The sequence below is a fragment of the Quercus lobata genome, chromosome 6 (genome assembly GCF_001633185.2).
Source record: "Quercus lobata isolate SW786 chromosome 6, ValleyOak3.0 Primary Assembly, whole genome shotgun sequence".
Lineage (NCBI taxonomy): Eukaryota > Viridiplantae > Streptophyta > Magnoliopsida > Fagales > Fagaceae > Quercus > Quercus lobata.
Genome location: NC_044909.1, coordinates 31,264,000 through 31,288,293, shown reverse-complemented (window position 1 = coordinate 31,288,293; position 24,294 = coordinate 31,264,000). Strand labels below are relative to the sequence as shown.

Here is a 24,294-nt window from a genome sequence, read left to right as displayed (position 1 = left end):
AATAAATATTTATTTTATTTTAGATTTGTCAAATACCTTTTATATCCAACATATATTTTAAATTTAAAAAGTAAAGTGAGTAATTACAAAAATTTACAATGGATATAATTAGAAATTGAAACTTTTAGATCCTAGAACTACTAATACTTTTTTTTTTTTTTTTTTTTTGTGGCATAGAACTTGCACAAATAAAATTGGATGAGCTTGTGAAAGATGTTATGAATTTTGACATCAACAAAGAATCTATGGATGATAATTGTGGTCATAGTCAGGATTAGTCTACTGTTTGCTCAAATTCTTTCAATATTGATACTTAACATCTGGCGAGTTCCGAGGATATTATATTTTTGTTGAACTATATTATTTTATTTTTGTTAAACTTTATTATTTTGAATTTGGGTTGAAGTGTATGCACTTCTTTTGAAGTGTAAAGAACTTATTTCTAGATAAATGTTATATTTTTGTTGAACTATATTATTTTGAATGTGGGTTGAAGACTTAAGGTGTATGCACTGCTTTTTGGGATATAAAAAAAAATATTTCTAGATGGATGTTATATTTAATATTATGCAGATTGAAATGGGTTGTGCTACATTTGTGTCAACCCAACACGACTTATTTATTAAACATGTCAAATGGGTTGGGTCAGGTCAACCCGCCTTATTAATAGGTCGGGTTAGGGTTGAAGGATCATGACACGATTATTAAATGGGTCGGGTTAGGGTTGAGTCATTTAGTCGAATACCCCTACCTCGACACGACACGAACCCGACACGCTAACCCGAATTGACACCCCTAATTTTAATAGCTCCATGTCAACAAGCAAGACACTCCATTTGCTATGTAGGAGTTTTCTGTTACTGGGTTGACGGCAAGGACCAAAATAAAATTGATTTTTTGATTTTAAGTTTTGACCTAGAAGCAAAATCAATTTAGACACCAAAACAAAAATTAACCCAAAATATATGAACCAAGAGTATATTTTCGCCAAATTTTTACATGAGCACATAGAATGCTCGGAGCTAACTCCAAAAAGACTCCAAAGAATTAGGAACACGACAAAACACTTGCTGTCAACATTTGTATAATACCAAATGAATTCCAGTATGATTGACGATTGATGATGAAAGATTATACTAATTATATTTGGATTTTTGGTTCACTATTGGACATTGGTCCAAAATTTGAGCCTCTGAGGCCCACAACACTTCAATTCCATTGCAACTCGTGGGACTTAAAGGAGCTGTGAAAACTCCACTAAATTGTTGACCCACCTACCAAAAAAGAGGAATCACCACCCAGACAATAATATACTAAACCAGATAGTGAAGTAGTTTACTCCAATTCCACAAAGTCCATCACTACTTACTTAACATGCGTTTTGCATGAATGAATCGAACAAATTCTCCAGCAAATAAACCAACTTTTCCTAATTTTGACACAGACAAAGCCTGATATAGTTTTTTTTTTTTTTGAAAGAAACAAATCATGTTGGGTTGAATTCCAAATCTTACTCCAAAGTCTTTGTATTTATTTACATGAACTGTTATATTCTGAGTTCAATTGATTTGAAAATTCAACTCCACCACCCTCAAAAAGAAGGCACTGCTTTATGGAATTGTGAGTTTTACTTTTGGATGCATCTAGAAGCTAAAGACTTTCGGATAAAGTCATAAATATTCCGTTTGTTGACAAGAAATTTGATTTTTTTTTTTTTTTTTTTTTTGGGTGAAACGGTCATTTGAGGGCACTGTGAGTCATTTCATAGAATTTGTTCTAGAGTCTAATTAATACAACTAGTGACATATTTACTATTGAATTATCAAATATTTTAAAAAAAATGTATTGACATTATATTTATATTATAAAAAGAAACATCCCCACCCTATGGACCTCAAATAAATCTAAAAATTCCTAGAATCAGTAAATTTTCACATTAAAATACATCCTCTTCATTATAAATGCAAATGGTGAAGATAATATTTACATGCTTTTCACATAAAAAATATGTATAAATGGGAATAATTCTTTTTTTTTTTTTTGTGAAACAATGGGAATAATTCTTTAATCATCATTTAACCATAATTACTATGATTGGTCCCCCTATATTTGCTAGGTATTTAAGACTTTTTATCCAAAATCAAAAAAAAAAAAATTTTAAATCTAATAATGAGTACGGGGACCAATTTATAAACAATAAGTCCAATAATACAAATATTAATATATTACGATTTTTTTTTTTTTTTGATGAAAAACATGTTGGGATTACTGATTAGTCTAAGATTGCTTTGCTAATAAAATTTACTGATTAGTCGAAAATGTTGAAAACCAAAGCCCCAAATTCAAAGTCCATGCCTGCAACTGTGAAAATCCAGCACCGAAAGAACAAAGATTATTATTCAGAGCATTTTGCTCTGTCAAAGTCTTTTAGATGTGCAACTTTACGCAGATTTTAGCCGAACAAGTTTTCATAACACAAATTCGATTTGAATACTTTAACCAATTATAGTCACACTTTACCTATTAGTATTTAGTATACTTTAATGACAGACTCAGAGACATAACCCCAAACAAAATAGACAGATAATCAGTTAATTTAGACCCTGCAAAATCTCAAGAAATACAGAATGTGCTAGTGATAAATGATTCAATAAAAAGATTAAATTATGTAAAGATGTGATGTAAAACTCAAGATTTATCTCTCTAATTCCAATATGTCATATTATCATGTTACATATTAAAAAATAAGCAAAATCACGCTCAATCAATTCTAATATCTATTTGAAAACCCAACTTAATTGTGAGTTTATTAAAATGTTATTATATGTGATAGAATGTATTGAATTTTAAATTTAAAACTGATGTATCAATATTTTATTAAATGGGTTAAAATGTAAATTTTACATTCCATCCTTACCGAATTCGAACTATAATATAATTCATTAAAAACAAGACTAATATTATAGACAACATTTTCATAACATTTTACCAACCAATAATAACATGCTATCTCAACAATTGTGAAATTTTTTGCCACTAGAGTTAGTGGGTTACTGTAAAAGCAAAGGGAAAAAATGGATTACCTACTTTTTTGTAACAGTCAAAGCTAACCTTTTTTAGACAGAGGGAGGGGGGAATTTGTTCAAGTAACAAGAACCAGTCCAAAAGTTCAGATTTCAACTAAATCAAGCTTGGCCCATTTATGGCCCGTTAAAAACCATTAATAAACTAAGCCTTTATAATCACCAGTCCAGATATCACCTGTCCAAATCCTTATGCCAGTAGGACTATGTTTTTTCAGGTCTTCATAGTGCCAAACTACCAAAACTATTTTGTGCTATGATGACTTCAAGGAATTTACAGATTCCTATTTCATGAATTCATTAAAAGTCTGTTTAAAATTCACTTATTTTGCTAAAAGCATTGTAAATAAAAATAAAAGCTAATTAAAATAATACAATGAGACCAATTTTATTATCAAAAAAAAAATTTACAAACCAATATATCAACTTTTAAACACAACAAAATACAACCAAAAATTTGAGCAAAGCTACCAAGTTTGTAATGAAATTAACAATATCTTCAACATTTTCCATTTGTAAAATCACAAGCCAAACTAATCAATAGGAGCAAAGCTGATTTCCATTTATAAATGCCCATGACAATCCATGTCCAAGTCTTTGTAATGTATAAGGAAGAACTCAATACAAATACAAATAAATACAGATCTAACAACTGATATCAATTTAAAAGCTATACATTGACTTGAAAGTCTTCAAAGTCATTCAACTTCCACAATTTGGTGCTGTGCTAATAGATTTCTGAAACTCATCTTGAAAACCGTAACAAAATTCACCTTAATAAGGCCCTCAATTGATAGCCAAATTTCTTGTGCCATCTGGGCATGAAGATAATCTCAACCTGAAGCACATCTTTAAGAGTGACTCCATGAACTCTTTAAGTGTAACTCAACTTCCACAAGCCATGCACTCTTCACGGTTTGTTAATGAGCATACCATTTGTGCCATCATGGTACTATCATCAGCATCCACAACCTCAGGCTTATCCTGCATTACCAAAGACATATTTTATATCATTATCCAAAGAAAATAAGTAGAATGATAAGTTTATAGTAATCAACTGTCATCATTACCTTGAGCATGGAAGTATCAACAGTGAACTTGATGGCATCAGCTGCAGCTCGTGATCGTAGATAATACATGCCTGTTTTCAGACCCTTTTGTACACAGGATCAAGAACAAGAAAAAGAAAAGAAAACAGATTAGTACTGGTGTGTTAACCACTCTAATTGATATTAAGAAAAAAGGAATTGACATTACAAAGAAGTATATATTTCAAGGATTAATTTAATTCAGAAATCCAAATGGCACAATAACCTGAAGGATGATTCAAATCCAACAAGGTATAATCTTATCAAAAACCAACCATAAAACCAAATGCATCCTATAGCTAAAGATACCCCACCACATCATGAAGCCATTAATCACAAGTGAAGAACATGATACATCTAGTAAATTCTAAAAATGAAGGCTTGATTTGTTCATCTGATTCCAAAACTCTTATCAGCCAAAACTCAAAATACTTATGCAGAACTGAAGTTTATACCTTGGACCACGCATAGAAATGCAAGGAAGTAAGTTTCCCAAAGTTAGGTTGGTCCATATGTATATTAAGGCTTTGACTCTGATCTATGTAGCATCCACGATCAACAGCCATATCAACTAACGTCTTTTGCTTGATCTCCCACACAGTTCTGATTGCAGCAAACAGTCTTAGCACAAGTCCAAAATAACAACAAAACCAAAGTAGGGGAAAAGACCAAGTAAATGCAATTTCATACTTGTAAATGTGTTTCAGTTCCTCAGGGATTTCTGGTATCTTCAGAACAGAGCCATCCTCATAAATTATCTTGTTCTTAATTGCAGGAGACCACACACCCATCTCAGTTAAGTCATGAAGAAGGTGTTTGTTCACCACAACAAATTCACCACTGAAAGAAAGAGACAGATTAGAAGCAGCCTTGAAAATTTTTTAGTAAAAAGGCAGAAGTATAGTATAGGATCACAACACCAACCTTAGAACTCTACGACTGTAAATATTGGAAGTATATGGTTCAAAGCACTCATTGTTTCCAAGAATCTGGCTAGTGGAAGCAGTCGGCATAGGAGCTATAAGAAGTGAATTTCTAGTACCATTTTTGGATATCATCTCCCTAAGAGCATTCCAATCCCACCGATCTGAGGGTGTCACACCCCACATGTCTGGCTGAAGAATTCCCTGAACAATATAATAACCATCTAAGAAGCTATGGATAGCATTATGAATGTGCTGAGCAGGAACATAGGTATCATTTTCTTTGGACTAAGAGATGCCAAGAAATTGCTACCCCATGAAATGTTAAAACAAGAAATAGCATGCACTGAGCAGCATTGAATGAGAATCATGAGATCATTATAATTATGTACATAACACTGGAGTAGTTCTCTAAATGTTTTTATAACATGGGATTAATAAGTTCTCAGGATGGGTTGGTACAATTTTAGGTCACATTAGGTGTGTCACAACATGCATTACAATTTACAGCAGTCAATAAAGACCCATTTATAACAGAGATTATAATATTTTTTACCATGCAATAAGTTACTAAATTTAGCTCTCCCATGCCCTACACAAAGTTACTTTCATAAGTCAATACCTTGCTCACAGGACACCCATTATATGTTTCATAGGGACCATCTTTTGCAGCTAACTCAGAAGAAGCTTTCAGAGCATGGTAGTATATAGTCTCAAATATGTCTTTGTTAAGCTGTTGAGCCTGCATTCCATAACCAAAATCAACTATTAAACCCAAGTTATTGAAGTTAGGGTTAAGATGGTACCAAAAGTTGAAAAGAGGAGCTACCTCAGGTGAATCAAACGTCATGCCAAGCAAGATAAAGGTATCAGCAAGGCCCTGAACCCCAATACCAATAGGTCTATGTCGTAAATTTGACCTTCTTGCAGTTTCAACAGGATAGTAGTTAACATCAATTATTTTGTTAAGGTTATAAGTGACAATTGCAGTAACCTGTACCAACAGAACAAGGAGAATTAAGTTCAAGTCAAATTCTTTAACAATTGATGTTCTACACAGGGGCAAGAGAAAAAGAGACAATTATATGAAGACTAATATGTCAGTGAACTTGGTATTAAGTGATAACAAGAACTCAAACCTCTGCAAGCTTGTCAAAGTCAAAGAACCGATTCTTAGAGCCTCTGCTACCAACAAGCTTAGATGGATGTGACTCCAATGGAACCCCCTAGTAACAAACAAAATAATGAAATCCAAATCAATAACAAATGATCCAAAACCAAAAAATGAGAAACTTGAATAATATGTGTGCTAGATATGCCCCTACCTTCTCTCTGACAAACCGTGGAAGAGCAATTGATGCCAGATTGCACACAGCAGTTTCTGTTGGACTTGTATACTCAATTATCTCTGTGCACAAATTTGAAGATTTGATGGTACCCAGATTCTGCTGATTGCTCTTCCTGTTACAAGTATCCTGGAAGAACCACCAAGAAAAAGAATTGAGTAAATAATTCTCAAATGCATGTAATCAAAGAACATAACAAGAAGTCAGTTTGGATGACCTTGAAAAGCATATAAGGAGTTCCTGTTTCTATCTGAGATTTCAAGATTTCAAACCAGAGATTCTGAGCCTGGACAACCTTCTTTGCTTTTCCCTGTAAAGAACAATAGCTATGATCAGTAAATGATTAATGTTAAGTCACAAAACACAACCAAAACAAAGCCAAGAGGTCAAAATTGGATATACCTCTCTTTCATATTGGGTGTACAATTTCTCAAAATTGTCACCCCAACAATCTGCCAAACCTGGAGACTCATTAGGACAAAACAATGACCATTCTCCATTGCTTTGAACTCTTTCCATGAAGAGATCAGGAACCCAAAGAGCATAAAACAGATCACGTGCACGATTCTCCTCCTGCAAGAATAATATATAAACACTTACCCTTGAGTGGAACAATGACTATACACAAATTTGCTGCTAATAGAGAATCACTATCACTTCATGACTAGTTAGATATTTGAAACCAGTGAATCATACCTTTCCATGATTCTTCCTTAAATCTAGGAAATCAAATATGTCAGCATGCCATGGCTCCAAGTACACAGCAAAAGCACCTATAAGCAGGTTGCAAACTGTTTTAGAACAAGATGCCCTTCATACACCATAAATGAGAAAACATCATAACCATACCTTTCCTCTTGCCCCCCCCTTGATCAACATATCGTGCAGTATCATTGAATACCCGTAGCATTGGAACAATGCCATTAGATGTCCCATTTGTTCCACGAATATAACTGCCTGTAGCACGAATATTGTGAGCTGAGACACCAATTCCTCCAGCAGATTTGCTAATGATAGCACACTCTTTTAAAGTCTCATATATGCCTTCAATACTATCATCTTTCATGCACACAAGGAAGCAACTACTCAACTGAAAAATCACATCAACAAAATCACCAATTCACATTAGATAAAGTTAGAATAACCAAATTAACCCTTCATAAATTTAAAATACATGGTACATACTTGAGGCCTTGGTGTCCCTGCATTGAAAAGAGTGGGAGAAGCATGAGTGAACCACCGCTGAGACATCATATGGTATGTTTTGATAACTGAATCAATATCATCCTTGTGAATTCCAACAGAAACCCTCATTAACATGTGCTGAGGCCTTTCTACAACCTTCCCTTGGACCTTCAATAGGTAAGACCTCTCAAGGGTTTTGAAACCAAAGTAATCATAGTCAAAGTCTCTATCATAGATGATCTCACTGTCCAAACGAGCAGCATTCTGAAACAAATATAATTTTAGGAAACATATTCAACAATCATTATATTTGCAAAAACTTCAGGATGATATTTTTTTTTTCTTTAATAGTAGTAAAGGAGTGTATTCTTGTTTGAGCCCCAAGCCCAAAAAATGAGGAATGTTACAGTAGATTCACAACCAACATAAAATGCAATCAACTTATTATAGATAAATAACAAAGAAGTGATTCAAAGCATTATCTTTTATAGGATAAAATGAGAGGAAAAAAAAAAACCACGTGACCAACTTTAGTTAGACTGTTAATGATCCCTTATAAATATAAAAATGTTACACAATATAAAAAGGTGACACAATAAATAAAATTGGGTTTTACACTGGCGAGATGTTTAAGAGCTCTATGAGTTGATTTTTTTTTTTTCAAATGTTATTCAAGTCTTGTGCCCAGCACAAGTGTGAAAGAGAAGCAAGACAAAGTGATTTCTTAACATCCCATATAATGACCATATTTTAGCCATATCAATATAAGAACAATCCATATGTATAATACACTTGTAATACTTCTAGAACCAACATCCAAACGCTCAGTTATTACTCATTTACAGCTAAATAACAAGAAAATATCTCAAACTAGAACACCCCCATCAACTATGGGGTATCACAGCTTAAAATAAACAGAGTTCATAACCACAACTTTAGGGATTGCCAGATCTGACACACAATCTAAAGTCATATAATGAAATCAATCACATTATGCAAAACATTATAAGTTATGGAAAACTCCTACATTACAAACCTAATTTAACAAACAAGTTGAATCAAAGTCAATTACAATTGCTCGCTAAGAACAAGCAGGAAAATTCACCTTCATGATTATTTCATAAACATCGTCGGCAATCAGAGGAGCCTTAAGTCCAGATCTCTCATTAAAATGGTGATACATGTCTTTGATTCTGCATTGACCAAATTCTCATATAAGAATTAAGTACCCTTTAACTAAAATCACCAACCAGACCTGTCAGTTTAATTTTTCATTAACAAAATTATGTCATTGAACTTCTATAACACTTACGTCTCAGAAAACAACTTTTTTGTGTTCTTGTGCAGGTTTGAAACAACAATTCTCGCAGCCAACTGCATCAAAAAAATTTACAAAAATGATCACTGAGCAGATCAAAACAAACACATCCAAATTACAAGCATCAATTTGGTCAAATGAACATAATTTGCAGCAATAGAAAAATTAAAGACAAAAACGGTGAGAGTTTCTACTAATATGAGAAATTAACCAAAACCCAGATCAGAAATGAACAGAAAATTGTGAAATTCAAACCCAACCCATCATAAATTTTTACAATACAAACAAAACCCAGAGACTAAAAAATAAAATTATCGACAGATAGGTAGGGAGCGAAACTCACAGAGGCATAATCAGGATGGTTAGCGGTCATGGCGGCGGCAGTTTCGGCAGCCAATTCATCAAGCTGGCTAGTGGTGACACCTTTATAGACCCCAGCGCAGACCTTCTGGGACACAAGCACTGGGTCACAGTGTTCCATACTAAGCCCATAGCTCAGCTTCTTCAACCGCGCAGTGATCTTGTCGAAATGCACGGTTTCCTGACGCCCATCTCGCTTCACGACATACATTTTCTACTCTCTCTCTCTCTGTGACTCTGTCTCTATCTGTGTTTGGGTGTCTGTGAGGACTTTCGTCGAACAGGTGTAGTGCACTGAAAGAAAAGAGAGAATGGGAGGCTTTATATAAAGGAGAAGGCGGGTTTGAAAATAAAAGATTAGGGTTTTGATTTTTGAGAGGATTTCCCTCTATTCCGTGGGCTTTTGGGGATTTTCAAATTTTCGCGCCTAGTTTTGAGAGAGAGAGAGAGAGAGTTTAATTGCTTTGCTTTTTTAGGTGTGACAGAACGGGGTGTGTGTTTTTGTCTGTTTAATTGCTTTGTGGGGGTGGGGGTGTAATGGCGGGTAAATGGGAGTGATGGTGTGTGGTCCACTTTTTTTTCTTTTTCTTTTTTTTAAGACAAAGTTATTTATTATTATGTTTTTTTCTCAACAAAATAGGCTATTTAAATTTTTCCAAAAAAAAGGTAGGCTATTTAAATTTTAAACATTTTCAAGTAAATAATTAATTTATTGGGTATATGCAGCCCTGGTCCATTAAACTAAACCCTTTGATTATTTTGAATATGGGGTTTTTTTTTTATCTTGACTTATATATATTTTTAAATTCTTTTTAAAAAAAATTTTCCAACTTATTTTAAGTCAAAAAAACCAATTGATAAAGTTTCTGATAGTTGAATAAGAGATATAGGGTACAATCTACTTACACTTAAGACCGATTGGTGTCTTAATCTGATGATAAATGGCACAATCATCCGAAGTGGACGTCATAAATTAAAATTCTATTAAAAAAACCATCATTTGATGAATGTATTATTATTAAAACCTAAGTGAGCTTTTTTCTAACGGATACATATTAAATAATGTATTAAAAATAGATTAATATAAAAAATTACATTACTCTAAGTAAAATTTATTGCCTAACTAATTTGTGTTTTGTGAATTAAAATTGTGAAAATTATTAGACAATACCATTTCTTAAAAGAGGATTGATGCAAAAATGTAAAAGCCAACGTTAGATGAACAATATTAAATTGAAGAGTGTGCTATAAACCTTTTTTATTGGGTGTTTGGTAACGTTATTTGTATTTTTTTGAAATACATGTGGATGAAAAAGTGTGTAGAAATACGTGTAATGTTATTTAAATACTGAAAACTGTTATTCAAAACATCCTACCAAACGACCTCAATTTTAAAATCATGCATTGTATTTCTCAAATTCTATTCATCACACGATTCATAGAATGTTTGAGTTATCTCGTAATAAATAGTAGAATGATATGACCACCAAATAATGAATTATCACTACATTATTATAATTTATTTTTGGGTTCAGTTAATCAATACTTTTAGACCATTTATTAATAAATTATTTTATGAAAATTCGGATACTACTTTTATGAAAAATTTAAAAAATAAATGAATTTTTTATTTTCCCATAAAGAAATCTAAGAATATTTTCTAAATCAGTAAGCTAACTTTTCCCTTTATTTTATTTTTAAAAAATAGTAATTTTGTAATGCAAACAATCACAGCGTGACAACAAATTAAAATTAGTAGATTTATTTATTCAAGTCAAAAAAAAAAAAAATAGATTTATTTATTAGAATGCAAAATGGCGCGTAGGGTTGGTGGGGTTGGATGTGGGCCGTTGGATGATGATTGTGGCGCGGGTTTTGTGGTGAAGAGGGTTGATGTAAACCGTTGGATGAGTGAGTCTGATCTTAGCTTCTTGGGGACGGAACTGCGTGCAGGTGGGGATTAGGAACATTATTAATTACATTCACATGGGGATTAGGAAGATAGATTTATGCAAACTAATAATTTTGAATTTAAAAAGGTTTGAATTTAAAATGTACAGTAAAGTTTGAGAGGGATTGGTAAACAAATGTTGAAAACACAGACTATAATATATAATAGTAATAACAAATAATATTTAGTTATTCACTTGCTACCTATATTTTCTATGTCCTTGCTCAATACACTTCTCTAAAAATTATATTATATAAATGTGTTCCTTCTTGGCTACACTTCTCTAAACTAAAAGTTCCTTCCTCAACACACTTCTCTTAAAAATATATATATAAAAAATTCCTTATTCAATACATAATTTTTGTTCTTTTTTTTTTTTTTAATTTGATCCACAAGTACTACTTGTCGTGAACAATTTTCACTTTTATTTTTTATATGTCTTTTATTTTTCTTCAAAAAATAATTTTTAAAAATTTCTTAAGGTAACTTGATATTGCAAAAGCCTGAAGAAAGCACACATGATACTCTCTTGATGGAATAAAAACTAAACTATTAACTTCTGGTAGTAAATCTCGAATCCACGAGGGGTTTCCCTGAATCCACAAGAAGAATAAAATTGGAATCCACCAGAGGAATAATTTGACAACAAGTTTGTATTTATTGATAATAGTCTAATTTGTCTCTGACGGCTACAAAACATATAAATACTGAGAAAAATATCTAAAACTCAAATTCACACTAATTACACGATTAGATGACAAAATACCGAAATTTATCAAAAATAAAAATTTTGAGTTAAATGCAAAATCATAAATTACTGACCATAAGGGTCGTCCCAAAAAACAGATGAAACCTTATTCTAACTTTTAAACTAAAAGTTGTTGAGGAAAAACATATATTACTATAAATAACAAAAATAATGTTTTCAAGGCCTTAATGAAGGAATTCGCCTAAATTTAGGTGACACTCATGATTTTCATGAGTATGGATCAGAATGCCATTTCCCTTCAATCTGCCAAATTTCATGCAATTCCAACACTGTCGTCCCAATGGCCTCTACTAGTACCTCCCTTTGATCTTGCATTGTGACTTTTGACGCTCCTGCTACTCTAAGAAGGTATGTGTTGTCTGTTCTACATCATAATTGAATTATTAAAATCCTACTTATAGGGCTCTTGGGCCCAAGAGTTCATTATCTACCTGTGTATTGGGTCTGTGACCCAAGCCGAGGACAAGGATCTGTTTGAGGAGGAGAAGTCTTCGTCAGAAGAGACTGTGTTGATGAATAAAAAGGTTAGTTTTGGTCATAATTGCTCAAGAGAGTGGGCCGAGGATGAATATGTCCTCGGTTAGACAAAGTTGAGGTCCTAAAAGATGGTCTGTCAACAAGGGTGACAATCCTAGAAATTCAGTTGGAGCGGATAAGCATTGCAGAGAAGTCAAATAGGGAGGAGTCCTAAAATATTTTAAGAGAAATCTGTTGCCTCCGCATTAGATACACTACAGCTAACTCTCTGGCCGCATTAATATGGAGGTGATGCCTGAACAGTGGATTTCAACCTTACAGCTATTACATAAGGACTTATGGGGAGTGCTAATGGGATAAGTATCCACACCAACCGTCTAGCATGCACGTGGAAGGTGGAGATGAAAAGGAAAGGCAGTATAAAAGAAGAAGGAGTGAGTGAAAGAGGGGATCGAAAAAAGAGAGGGAAAATTACTGTAGCATCTAGAACTGACTTTGTAATCAGACTTGAAAGAAATACATAAGAACAGATCTCCTTGAACTTTGCCGATGACGATTTTCTTCATTATAAACATGTACATTCACATCTTTTTCTCCTTTAAACCTATTTTCTAGTTAGTCTAATTCATTAAAACCCAGTTTTTCAACCCATTTCTCTACAAATTCATTGTTTTGGGCTTTTTGGGCCTAAGTCCATTCATAACTTAGACTAGGATCTCAAATCAGGTCATTACACTACTTATCTAGTAATTTGAAATGAATATGTTATATTTTATTTTATATTATTAAGTTTTAAATGAATATTATCTATCACACTTTTTTATCTATTTAAATTGTTGATTATGTAATTAAATATATTCCATTTGTTTCCAAATAAAATTGATATATTTTTGGAAACTTTATTATGGAGTTACCCTAAAAACTATAGAATATATTAATCATTTCATTTCTCTTTCTCTGTCTTGCCAAAAATAATATAATTAGTTTTTCTACTTTTATTTCAAACATGACCAAGGAACAATGAGGAAAGCTACAAGTAATTTTGTAATATGTTCTTTGCTAGAGAGGGTGAATTATGATTGAATATGATATGTCGACTCAATCCATGTTAACTAGCTACTTGAGGTTGTCTAAAGTTTTTTTTCTTATTTTGGAGCAACTTATTGTGCTTAAATTCTTTAATATCAAAATGTTGAATAAAAATCAAATTGGTTAAATTGCAAAAACACCTCTCTTGAGTTATGGGTCTTCTAAATTTAAAATTGTAAACCCCTGAATTTCAAATTAACATTCTCTTTTGAATAAGTGAAAAAATACTTTAATTAACATCCAAATCACACCTAATAATAATATGTTACCATTTCGTTAATGGAAAATGGTATGTGCATGGTACCCGATAGTACACCACCACAACATGACCTTCACTCAAAGCATTCGCATCTGAAAATTGTATCATATCCTATTTTACCATCTCAAAAAGCTACTTTATCAATTATATCATACCATTTTACAATATACCCAACATCCCAAACTCTATTGTAGGGGCACGTTTTGGAGCCCAAACCAAAAATGTAAAGGGATATTGGCCCAGTGAGCCCAGTATAATAAATTTGTAGAGAGTGGGTTAGAGAACTAGGCCCTAATGAACAACGGTCATAATGAGTTTGAAAGATAATCAAACAAAAGCAAGAAGGATTGATCCAAATAAATTCACTCTCGATACGGTCCGAGGAGGTAAGTTCTAATATAAATCAGTTGAACAGATTACTAATACAATTTTTGATTGCTACCGTCCTTTTTCTCTCTATTTTCCGATCTCACTTCCATGAAGGGTCTCTTACATTATATAGTTCCCTTTTAATGATCTTGACCCTACACTTGTTGATCATTTAAGCCACTACTTGAGTGTCTGTCCCATCGGACACCCCCTCAGGCCTTCTGTGAGTTGAGGTAGCCAAAACAGCAATGTTCAAAAGTCTTATTCACATTAATGCAGCCAAAAAGTTAGTTGCGGAGCATTTAATACTGTGGTAACAGCTTTCCCTTAGATATTTCTGAGCTCCTATTCTTCCAGTACGTTCATAAGACATGTCCCTTTCGGTGGCATTTCCTGAAATGTCACTTTGAGTGATAAAACATATATTCGATCCATGCTTCGTTTATCCGAGGAGACAATCCTCCTCAGACCACCTTTCTCAACCTTTCCGTTTGCACGTTATTCATGAGACTCTGAACTTAACACCCTCAAAACTGCTTATTCGTCCTCGGCCAAGTCCAAGGCCCAATATATAATTTTGGGACCTTATCCTTACATCTATTCTTTTACCATTTTATTTAAATATTATTTTTTTAACTTTATTTATTATTTTTATCTCTCTCTTTCTCCCACTTCCTACAAGCAACCAAACACAGAACACATTTATGTGTTCTCTCTTCCTCACCATTTTTGTGTTTGAAAGAACCACCCCATAAATAAATAACCCAGCCACCACCACCCATCTCTCTTCCTCTCAAACTCATACAACCAGTCAAAAACACAACCTTCCAATCCAAACATAACCCACTACCACTATAACAAAAAAGCCATCAGCAACACAACCACCACCCATACCCAAATTAACTTAGCACAACCACCCAACCACCACCATCAAGCCACTAAAACCCATCACCAACCCATCTCTTCACCATGATATGGACTCCAAGTTCTTATGGCAAAGCACGAGGAGATTTTTCATAACCCTTCATTCACATTCACCCCACCGCCAATAACCCATGACCAAAACCGATCCATGGCAACAAACCCACAACCCACAGTGGCATACCCATGATCAAAACCCATCTACGACGGCAAGCCCATGACAAAACCCACCAATGGCGGTAGACCCATGAACAAAACCCATCCACAGCAACAGACCCATTACCAAAACTGACCCACAGCAGCAAACCCATGACAAAACCCACCAACGACGGCAAAACCATGAACCAAACACACCCACGGCAGTAGACCCATGACCTATGACCAAAAATGACCCACAACAGCAAAACCCAGCCGTTAATGTCCATCTCCATCTGCTGCCATCATTGCCACCTTTAACTAGAGAGAAGGAGAGTTGAGAGCAATCCACCAATCCACTAACCCACGACCCACACACCGGTGTGGAGGCCCAACCACCAGCACAAAGAGAAAGAGTGAGAGTTGAGAGCAATTCACAGAGAGTGAGGGAGACAAAATGAGGAAACAGAGAGAGTTGAACAGTCTGACATAGAGGAGAGAGAAATAATAAAACAAATTTAAAAACAAATGCAATAGTCTACAGTGCCATCATATAAGAGCATCTCCAACAGGAGAGCTAAACACAAAATCCTTTCCATCATAGAGAGTAAACCCACAAAATAGGTCTCCAATGGACTCTCTATTCCCGGATTTTTTTTTTTTGGCTCATGAACGGTAGCTCATCAAGTCTGATGGGCTACTGTTCATTCTTCAAATTTTTTTTTTTCTATTATAATAATCAGGTATTGAATAAAAAAAATGTTGGAAGATGTGTAGTTGTTAAAAAAATAATAAATAATGAATGAAAAAATAATATTTAAATGAGATAGAGAATGGGATAGAGAATCCGTTGGAAAATGTATTTGAAAAAGTGAGTAGCTAAAAGGTAAAAGTCACTGTTCATTCTTCAAACAATACAAAAATTTGCCTAATCTGCTGAGGATGCTTTAAGTAGGATGGCACTGTAGCAGTATTGGAAAATTTGTTTACCATTCTTTATTTTCACAATTCTGGATGTGGAAGGTTTTTGAGAGACAAATGCTAAATAAAGGCAACATATGGCATTTAGCATTCCAAATGCGAATGCTCTCATATGGAAAGGGAACACTTAGTAAGCCCACATGTACGCCTATGTCAATATGGTCCAATCCAAGCAAGCACAACCTAGCCATCCTTTCTTAAGAATGAACGAGAACCCAACAAATTGAATCCAAAACATAGCAATCGAATGCAAGACCATTCCATTACTTTTTACTTTTTTTTTTTTAATTATTAGTTTTTACTTTTTAGACAATACACAATGGAGCACAACTATAGAGAAATTCTCATTGGAGCAAATGTCCTTGCCAATAGACAAATAGATGCTAGAAGGGCAAATCAAGCTATCCATGTTTTGGCTTCTTGATCTTTTAAAAATTAGTATTTAGGTTGTTTTGTTCTTGGCTTTGCTCCTTCTATCTTTTGTGATGTATTAACTCTTGAGCAAGTTAGGATTTTGGTTTCTTAGTTATTGTTTCTAGTTCTTTTGTTAAAAAAATTTGTTGAATATCAAAAAAATAGACAAAAAGATGTTTTCCATAGTTACAATAAGGGACAAAGGATTTGAATATTGGATGTCTCATTTGGAAACTCTAGCAGGTGCCAATCAACTTAATTACAAGATTCTAACATATGGAATTTGTTAATGATGATAGTTATCAAAAACTTTTATTATGATTTAAATTGTATATGAATTCTATGATTCGACAAGATTCTAATGAAGGGTTTAAATATAGAAATATTTAAAATAATAACGTGTAAATTATGAGATTTCAAAATGTTATATAGTTAACATTAGAAGAAGTAAACAGAAAATCCACTGTGATTTATATAGATGAGTAATGCTATAGACACAAATTATTCTACAAACATTTTACAAATTGCTAATGTGACATGCTCCACATTAGATTTTTAAAAACTAAAATGCCACATAAGATATTAACAAATTATAATTAAAAAAACAAAAAGAAACCCAAATCAGAGCTAACTTCAACAATTCTACCCTAAACACAAAACGTATTCACAAATCCTAGCCTCACTGCCACGACGAAGCAGCATCCTGCCTCTCTCCCTCTTGCCTCTTAAGTCTCTAACCCCAAATCAGAATTCTGCTTCCTCTTCCCCATGCTTCCACCCCACCACACTCCAACTAACGCCGTCACCACACAACTTGCCAGAATCATTGCAAAAGCCGCCAGAACCATGGCTGAGAATGGTATTGCAATCCCATCACTGCCAGTGCCGCCGTGAGCATGGTGTCTCCATGTCATTTGCCTCCCTCCCGGTAATGACAATGACAACGATTATACTTTGTTTCAGTGTTGAAATTTGTTTGTTTGTTTTAATTTAAATAATTCATATGCAAATTTAGTGTAGAGTACTGCAACATTTATGGCCTTGAGGCAATCCAATGGATTATATAATCATGTGGATGGAATGGGTCGTAATAACTAATAACCAAAAAGAATTTTTATGTATTTTGAGCTTGTGAATAACGTGGAGATTTTATGTGTTTACGAAATGTAAATTAAATGTTTGCTCAAATTTGTTTTATTCATATTTTGAGTCTTGCAAGTGGGAGATTCATAGGGAAGTAATCCTGGCTTTTCCAAACTTTGACTATTGCTAGTTTTCCAACCTCAAAGATATTGTTGGCTTTTCAACAGCACATTGCACATTAGCTATTGCTAATTGAGGGATCCATATACATTTTATGCTCATTATGCAGTTGTGTTTGTGATTTGCTTACATTTCATTCTTTTTTTCCCCCGACAGTGAAATAGAAGATACTGATAATGACAGTGATGACAATAAAGGATGTGTTTGTGTTATTCTTTGAACCTATTCTATCAACTTATACTCTACAATTTCAGCAGCAACTACAACAATGACAAGGGAGGCAAAACAGTTTAATGGTTTTGAACTTCAGCACATTCATCATATGGATATGGAATTGGAAAAGAGCTATGTTGGGCTCAATATTTAACTTTCATTTACTTTGATGTTGCCTCATCAGCTCTCTAATCAAGAGTACTTCAAAAAAAAATTCTATACACTAGATAGTTAATTTTCAATTGTAAGATGTCAAGCTATTATTTATTTTGGATAACTGTCAGTCTTATGGACAGCAGAATTTTAGAAGATGTATAGAGATTAGTGGATGTTTTTAGCAACCACATCAGTATGTCTAAAAGATTCCGTATATTTTACACAAAAAACTTACTTTTTTCTATTTTACACCATCACTTTTACAAAACATCCGCATCAGTTTATCTATTATACACACTTTTTTATAAAAATAATATTTTTCCTCGCTTTTTCTATTATTTCCCACCTACCCCCACCTAACACTTCTTTTTTCTCTGAGAGTCTGAATACACTCTCTTCTTCTTCTTCTTTCTTCTCCTTCCTTTTTTTTTTTTTTTTTTGAGAATCTTTTTCTTTCCTCTTATTCTTTTACAATTTGGGTTTTACACTTTTATTATATATGATGATTTTGGGTTGGGTTTGATTAAGGGTAGTGATTTTGGGCGAAGAAAGCAAAATTTCGGTTTGGGTTTTTATTTCCTCTTCTTCAGCATCTTCTTCTTTCTTTCTTTCTTCTTCTTCTCCTTCTTCTTTTTTCAATTTCGGTTTGATGAATTTGGATCTAGATTTAGAACAATTTTGATGATTTTGTGGTGTGTCCATGTTGTTGTTGTGGTGGTTGGCGGTACTGGGTTGCAGTAGTGGTGGTTAGCAATGTTGGGTTGTTGTGATGGTCGGCTTCTTCTTCTTGGCATTGAAGAGTGGGCGAGAGAGAGTCTGACAAGGCAAGAAAGAGGAGAGAGAAAAAATATAAAATAATAAATAGAAGAGTTACAGTATATGCACGGTTACTATAGCAATTGTGTATAAATGCACAATTTTATATCCACTGATGTGGGTGTTTTTCTGCTCAAAATGTGTAAAATAAGCAACTTTTTATATTTTGTAAGATTTTACACATATTGAAGCTAATGCTCTAAGGGTTGCATTAGTTTAACTTGGCAAGGAGTATGCCCCTTAATATTGTGTGTGTATATATATATATATATAAGAAGAAAAGGAATGGAGTACCTTGATAAAATTCGCTATTGTCCAATTACAGTTGTTTGTTATTAGTATTTTTCCTGGTCTACTTATTTTTAGCTTTATGGTTTAGCTATTTTTTGAATCTGATAATGAGTTATCCTCTATTCAGGTAGAGGCTTTGTTGTATTACAAGGTATGCCCCTTGGTATTCTATTATTGTATTTGTATCTAGTTTTTGTCGAAGTAGGTTATGCAATGAACTTGAACATAATGAGGATCAAACATGTCCATATCTTAATAACGTAAATAAAGAGCAAAGATATCCATATTTGTAAAGCTCAAATAATGTTGAATAAAAAAAGAGAGCTCTTGTTGTAAGTTACCATATGTGCTTAAAAAAATATAAGCTTTTCCCCACGCAAATAATACCATAATATCCATTACAAATGAAGAACCATGTTGTGTTCAACACAAAAAGAAAAAACAAAAAGTTTATGATCTTGATCAAGTCGAACTTAATTTTTATTGAACTTGCTAGCATCTTGATCTTTAAACTGATGCACATGATGTTGAGCCTACAAAAAGTATAAAAGAAAATGTATTAAATTATTTAGAAATCGACGTGTTTATAATTGACATAGTTAAATATACAATGTAATAGCGATACTTGTAGCAGATCCAAATAATTAAAGTTGATTATATGATGTTGTTATGTTCCATAAACGCTAAGTTGATCAGTATTTGGCACTTGACATCCACTTCCCCAAAATTGATTTGGATGACCTTACAAATACATTTCATTAAAAAAAAAAAGAGGTTAAATAAAAAAATGCAAACAAGTATAACATTAAATAAAAGTTAAGGAATTACTGATAGTTGGTGTATATTGCTTCCTGAAGTGGCAAAATATGTCGGGTTAATACTAGTTACTGCAATTTGATTAGGAAGAGCCTGCAATCAAATCACATATACTAACCAAAAAAAAAAAAAAAAAACACAAATAAATAGTATAAAATAAATTATAAATGTTAAACCATACCTCCATTTGGTTTTCAAGAAATAAATGAGTGCCGAAATATGACATCATATATCCAATTATCCACCACTTGAAACTTGACTCAGATGACACTGTGTAATTGAAAATAAATTTTAAAATTTAAATATCAATCACAAGAGAAAAAATTATGCACCAAAAAAAAAAAAAACCCACATACATAAAAACTTTACTTAGAATTGGTTTAAATTATAATTTGTTGACTGTAACCCAACAAAACCATCTCCCATGAAGCTACCACTATATGCCTATAATAAAATGCAATAGTGTAAATTATTTACGCAGTAGATTAAAATCTCAAACAGTTAATATTATAGTTTTTCCTTATTTTTAATACTTGAACATTCCTTCTCTCTTGTGTTCTCATTTTATGATCTTCTTGTGTAGTACTTAAAGTAGGTAAACCAATTTCACCTGCATTGACTCCAATTTTTTGTGCCACTTGAGAATTCTTTCATTAGAAAATAGATGAATTAGACAAGTAATTCAAATAAACAAATAAACCAATAAAATAGATTATTAGCTAAAATTAAATAAGCAAGTACCTATTTTCCTTTTCCTTTTTTTTTTTTTTTTGCTAGTTTTGTTCCCTTCTTGTCTCTTTCTTGTTTTCAATTTCCTAATCTCTTGGTCTACTTTAAATTCCTTTCGTTTTGAAATTGGTCGCCCTTTACTTCAAGCCACTAAAGGACTAAACACCTTAATATATTCCTTTGATGTCCCATTAATAACTTCATTAGATATTGTCATTACACCCGGTGTGTAATGAGATGTTTGACCACTTTCACTACATGGCACATTCAGGATCAATTTTTCCTTCAGCTTATCTAAAACTGTCATCACAATCATACAACTTTCTTCAATTTTTGATGCCATTGATGCAACTTCATAAAAAGAGGTGTGCAATTTATCATGACATTGTGCTTTAGGATTTCCACTCAACTCATCGTAAATACATTTAATAAATGTATACCTCCATTTCAAGTCCTTACTCCACCGTGGAAGGATATATTTTGATGGCAGTATTTTAATTTTCTTTATCATCATGAGCACAGAAAAGGCATGCTTGCAGAGGATTCCTCTAAATTCAAATAAGCAACAATTGCATTGTTCCTCCGTTTCATCTTCATTAAAGTAAACATGGAAGGTTACTTCCTTTGTATCATCATCAATTTCTATCTCATCAGCAACTTAATATGTAGAAATTGCACCTTCTTGTTTAAGATGAAAATGATGACAATACATTTTTCTCCTAATCTCATCTTGAACCTCCTTGAACTTTGAATTGGTATAACTATCCTGAAATTGCTTCTCAATGGCATAGTGAGTTATACATGAAACTCTTGATGTTAAAGAAATAAAATGTTTTGTGTTCTCATTTTCAACCTTACTCTTCAATGCCTCGTCATATTGATCAACAAATTGCTTCAATGTAGTATTCGGCCCCATATAACCATCAAAAAGGGCATTCATACTTTCACTACATTATGTAGTAGATATTCTTGCCTAAAATGTATTTTTAACATATGTTGGTATCCAATGATGTCGCTCATAATACAACCATTGCAACCATTCATTATCTTGAAAATTATGCACCTCAAGTAATCTTTGCCAATTGTCTTCAAATTCATCACGACTCAAGGAGTCATATACATAGCGGTCTATATCCCTCTTAATTGCCTCATATTGAGAATATCCTTAAAAATTTCTCAGAAATTTTCTTTATTATATGCCATAAACAAAACCTATGCTTAGTTTTGAGGAATAATATTTCAATTGCTCTTTTCATAGCTTGGTCTTGATCAGTTATAATTGTTTTTGGGGCTCGGCCTAACATACACCTCATCCATGATTTAAACAACCAAACAAAAGTATCAACATTCTTGTTTAATATTAGACCACACCCAAGAAGTGTTGATTGACCGTGATGATTCACTCCTACAAATGGAGCAAATGGCATTTTATAAGGAATTGTTAAGTATGTTGTGTTAAATGTTATAACATCCTCAAAATATTCACACGTGGCTCTACTTCTTGCATCCACCCAAAACACATTCCTCAATCGAGATCTATCATTCGCATCTATTGTATAATAAAACCGGTCATCCTTCTCTTACATTCTAACAAAATATTCACAATGTGCTCCTGCACCTCCCACCCCAAGTCGAATGCACCTTACTTTGTCAACATGATTTCTATAGTCTCTCTCCGAATGGAAACTTCTCAAATCCTCTTGTTTTAATAACAATAAGTTTCTAATTTTTACTGATACGAATTCCAACTTTGTCATTTAATTCAAGCATTCTTTTCACATAAGAATCCATCTTTTTATGACTTCTAAATTATCTAGTTTTTCCAATACTCAAAGTATGGACATGGTCAAGCACAATAGTAGTTAATGTAAACTTTCCATTAGGACAGCAAGTAGCATTAATCTTGGCCTTGCACCTGAGATTTTTATTTTTATTTTTGTTTCGGTTTAAGAGCATTAGTTGCCTTACTTTTTGCCTTGCCTTGATTAACACTTGAATTAGTGAAATATTTTAAATTCCCATCATGTCCAAGTTTACAGGTTCTCTTCAACACACCAAAATTTGCTTGTTTAGCATATTGCATATAATATGCTTTAACTTCTTATTCTGAATTAAACATCATCCTAACTTTTGGTTTTAAAACAATTTCATTTCCATCTAAAGTCTTTTTGATCTCATGCTCATTTTCTTCAAGATTTTCAATCTCTAACTTTTGCTCATTTTCTTCCTTACCAATGACAATTTCTTCATCTGAAGACAATCCATCTTCATTGTCTGACAATCACATGATTGTTTCCATTAGAAATACTATTCAATTATCTAGTAAAGAATATAAAAATTGTAAACCATGGATTGTATTTAGAAGTCGAGCGTACAACTCTATCATCCTGTATTTAGAAGCCGAGCATACAAAACTTTAACACATGCATTGTATTTAGAAACGATTAAAAAATCAAAATCAGACAAATAAAGATGTTGCTTTTTGAAAAACCACCACACATTCAACAAGCACATTCATATATTATTTCATACAAACCAATAACCAAACAACCACATCATCCACACACTACAACATACATTATCATCCTCTTATATGATTATTTCTCCTTCATCATATTCATCAATGGATGCGCTTTCTTTTTTCTTTCTAGTTAAATATCAGTTACCCGTATTCCAAATGCTATTTGGTTCGATATTCAGGGAAATAAATAGGTGTAAATTCTATAAGGGAATTGAACGATACAATTTAGATGCTACAAAATAGGTGTAAATTACTAGTAGTATATACTGGTATATACTTAATAGCATTTACTCATAGTAGTCTCCGTTTGAGTTGACACACACAAAAGTAGTCAAGGAATTACCAGTAGTAGAAGAATTAGAAGCATTAGATAGCATTGTCAGAGCATCATTCTCATCAAACGGGATTGCAACACCATTCTTAGCCATGGTTCCGGCGGCTTCTGCAACGATTCCGATGAGCTGTGTGGTGGCGGCGTTAGTCAGAGTGTGGTGGGGTGGAGGCAAGAGGAAGCAAATTTCTGATTTAGGGTTAGAGACCGAAGAGGCAAGGAGGGAGGGAGGCAGGATGCTACGCTATCGCGAGGCAAAGAGGCCAAGGTTTGTGAATACATTTTGTGTTTAGGGTAGAATCGTTGAAGTTAGCTCTGATTTAGGTTTCTTTTTGTTTTTTTAGTTAGAATTTGTTAATATCTTATGTGGCATTTTGGTTTTTTAAAAATCTGATGTGGAGCATGCCACATCAGCGGTTTGTAAAATGTTTGTAGAATAGTTTATATTTGTAGCATTACTCTATATAGATTATTGTAAATTATAGATTAT

General features: G+C 33.2%; 1 protein-coding gene across 1 annotated transcript; it reads right to left on the bottom strand.

Moving 5' to 3' along the window:
* Positions 1–3,614: 3,614 nt before the first annotated feature.
* On the bottom strand, positions 3,615–9,807 carry LOC115994875 (ribonucleoside-diphosphate reductase large subunit). Its single transcript, XM_031119185.1, has 17 exons — positions 9,287–9,807; positions 8,938–8,999; positions 8,731–8,818; positions 7,626–7,889; positions 7,290–7,530; positions 7,137–7,213; positions 6,843–7,013; positions 6,658–6,750; positions 6,420–6,569; positions 6,234–6,320; positions 5,924–6,088; positions 5,717–5,836; positions 5,096–5,298; positions 4,862–5,011; positions 4,627–4,774; positions 4,154–4,237; positions 3,615–4,067 (listed from the first exon to the last, which is right to left on the bottom strand). The coding sequence occupies exons 1-17, from the start codon at positions 9,512–9,514 to the stop codon at positions 3,969–3,971; spliced, it is 2,430 nt and encodes an 809-aa protein (XP_030975045.1). The 5' UTR covers positions 9,515–9,807; the 3' UTR covers positions 3,615–3,968.
* Positions 9,808–24,294: the final 14,487 nt, after the last annotated feature.

Excerpts from the sequence above, each read along its gene's own strand:
- LOC115994875 (XM_031119185.1), bottom strand. The coding sequence starts at position 9,514 with ATGTATGTCGTGAAGCGAGATGGGCGTCAGGAAACCGTGCATTTCGAC. Across the intron at positions 7,014-7,136 it reads TAAGGAAGAATCATGGAAAG|GAGGAGAATCGTGCACGTGA; the intron begins GTATGATTCACT and ends TTATTCTTGCAG. Across the intron at positions 4,068-4,153 it reads TTGATACTTCCATGCTCAAG|GATAAGCCTGAGGTTGTGGA; the intron begins GTAATGATGACA and ends TTGGTAATGCAG.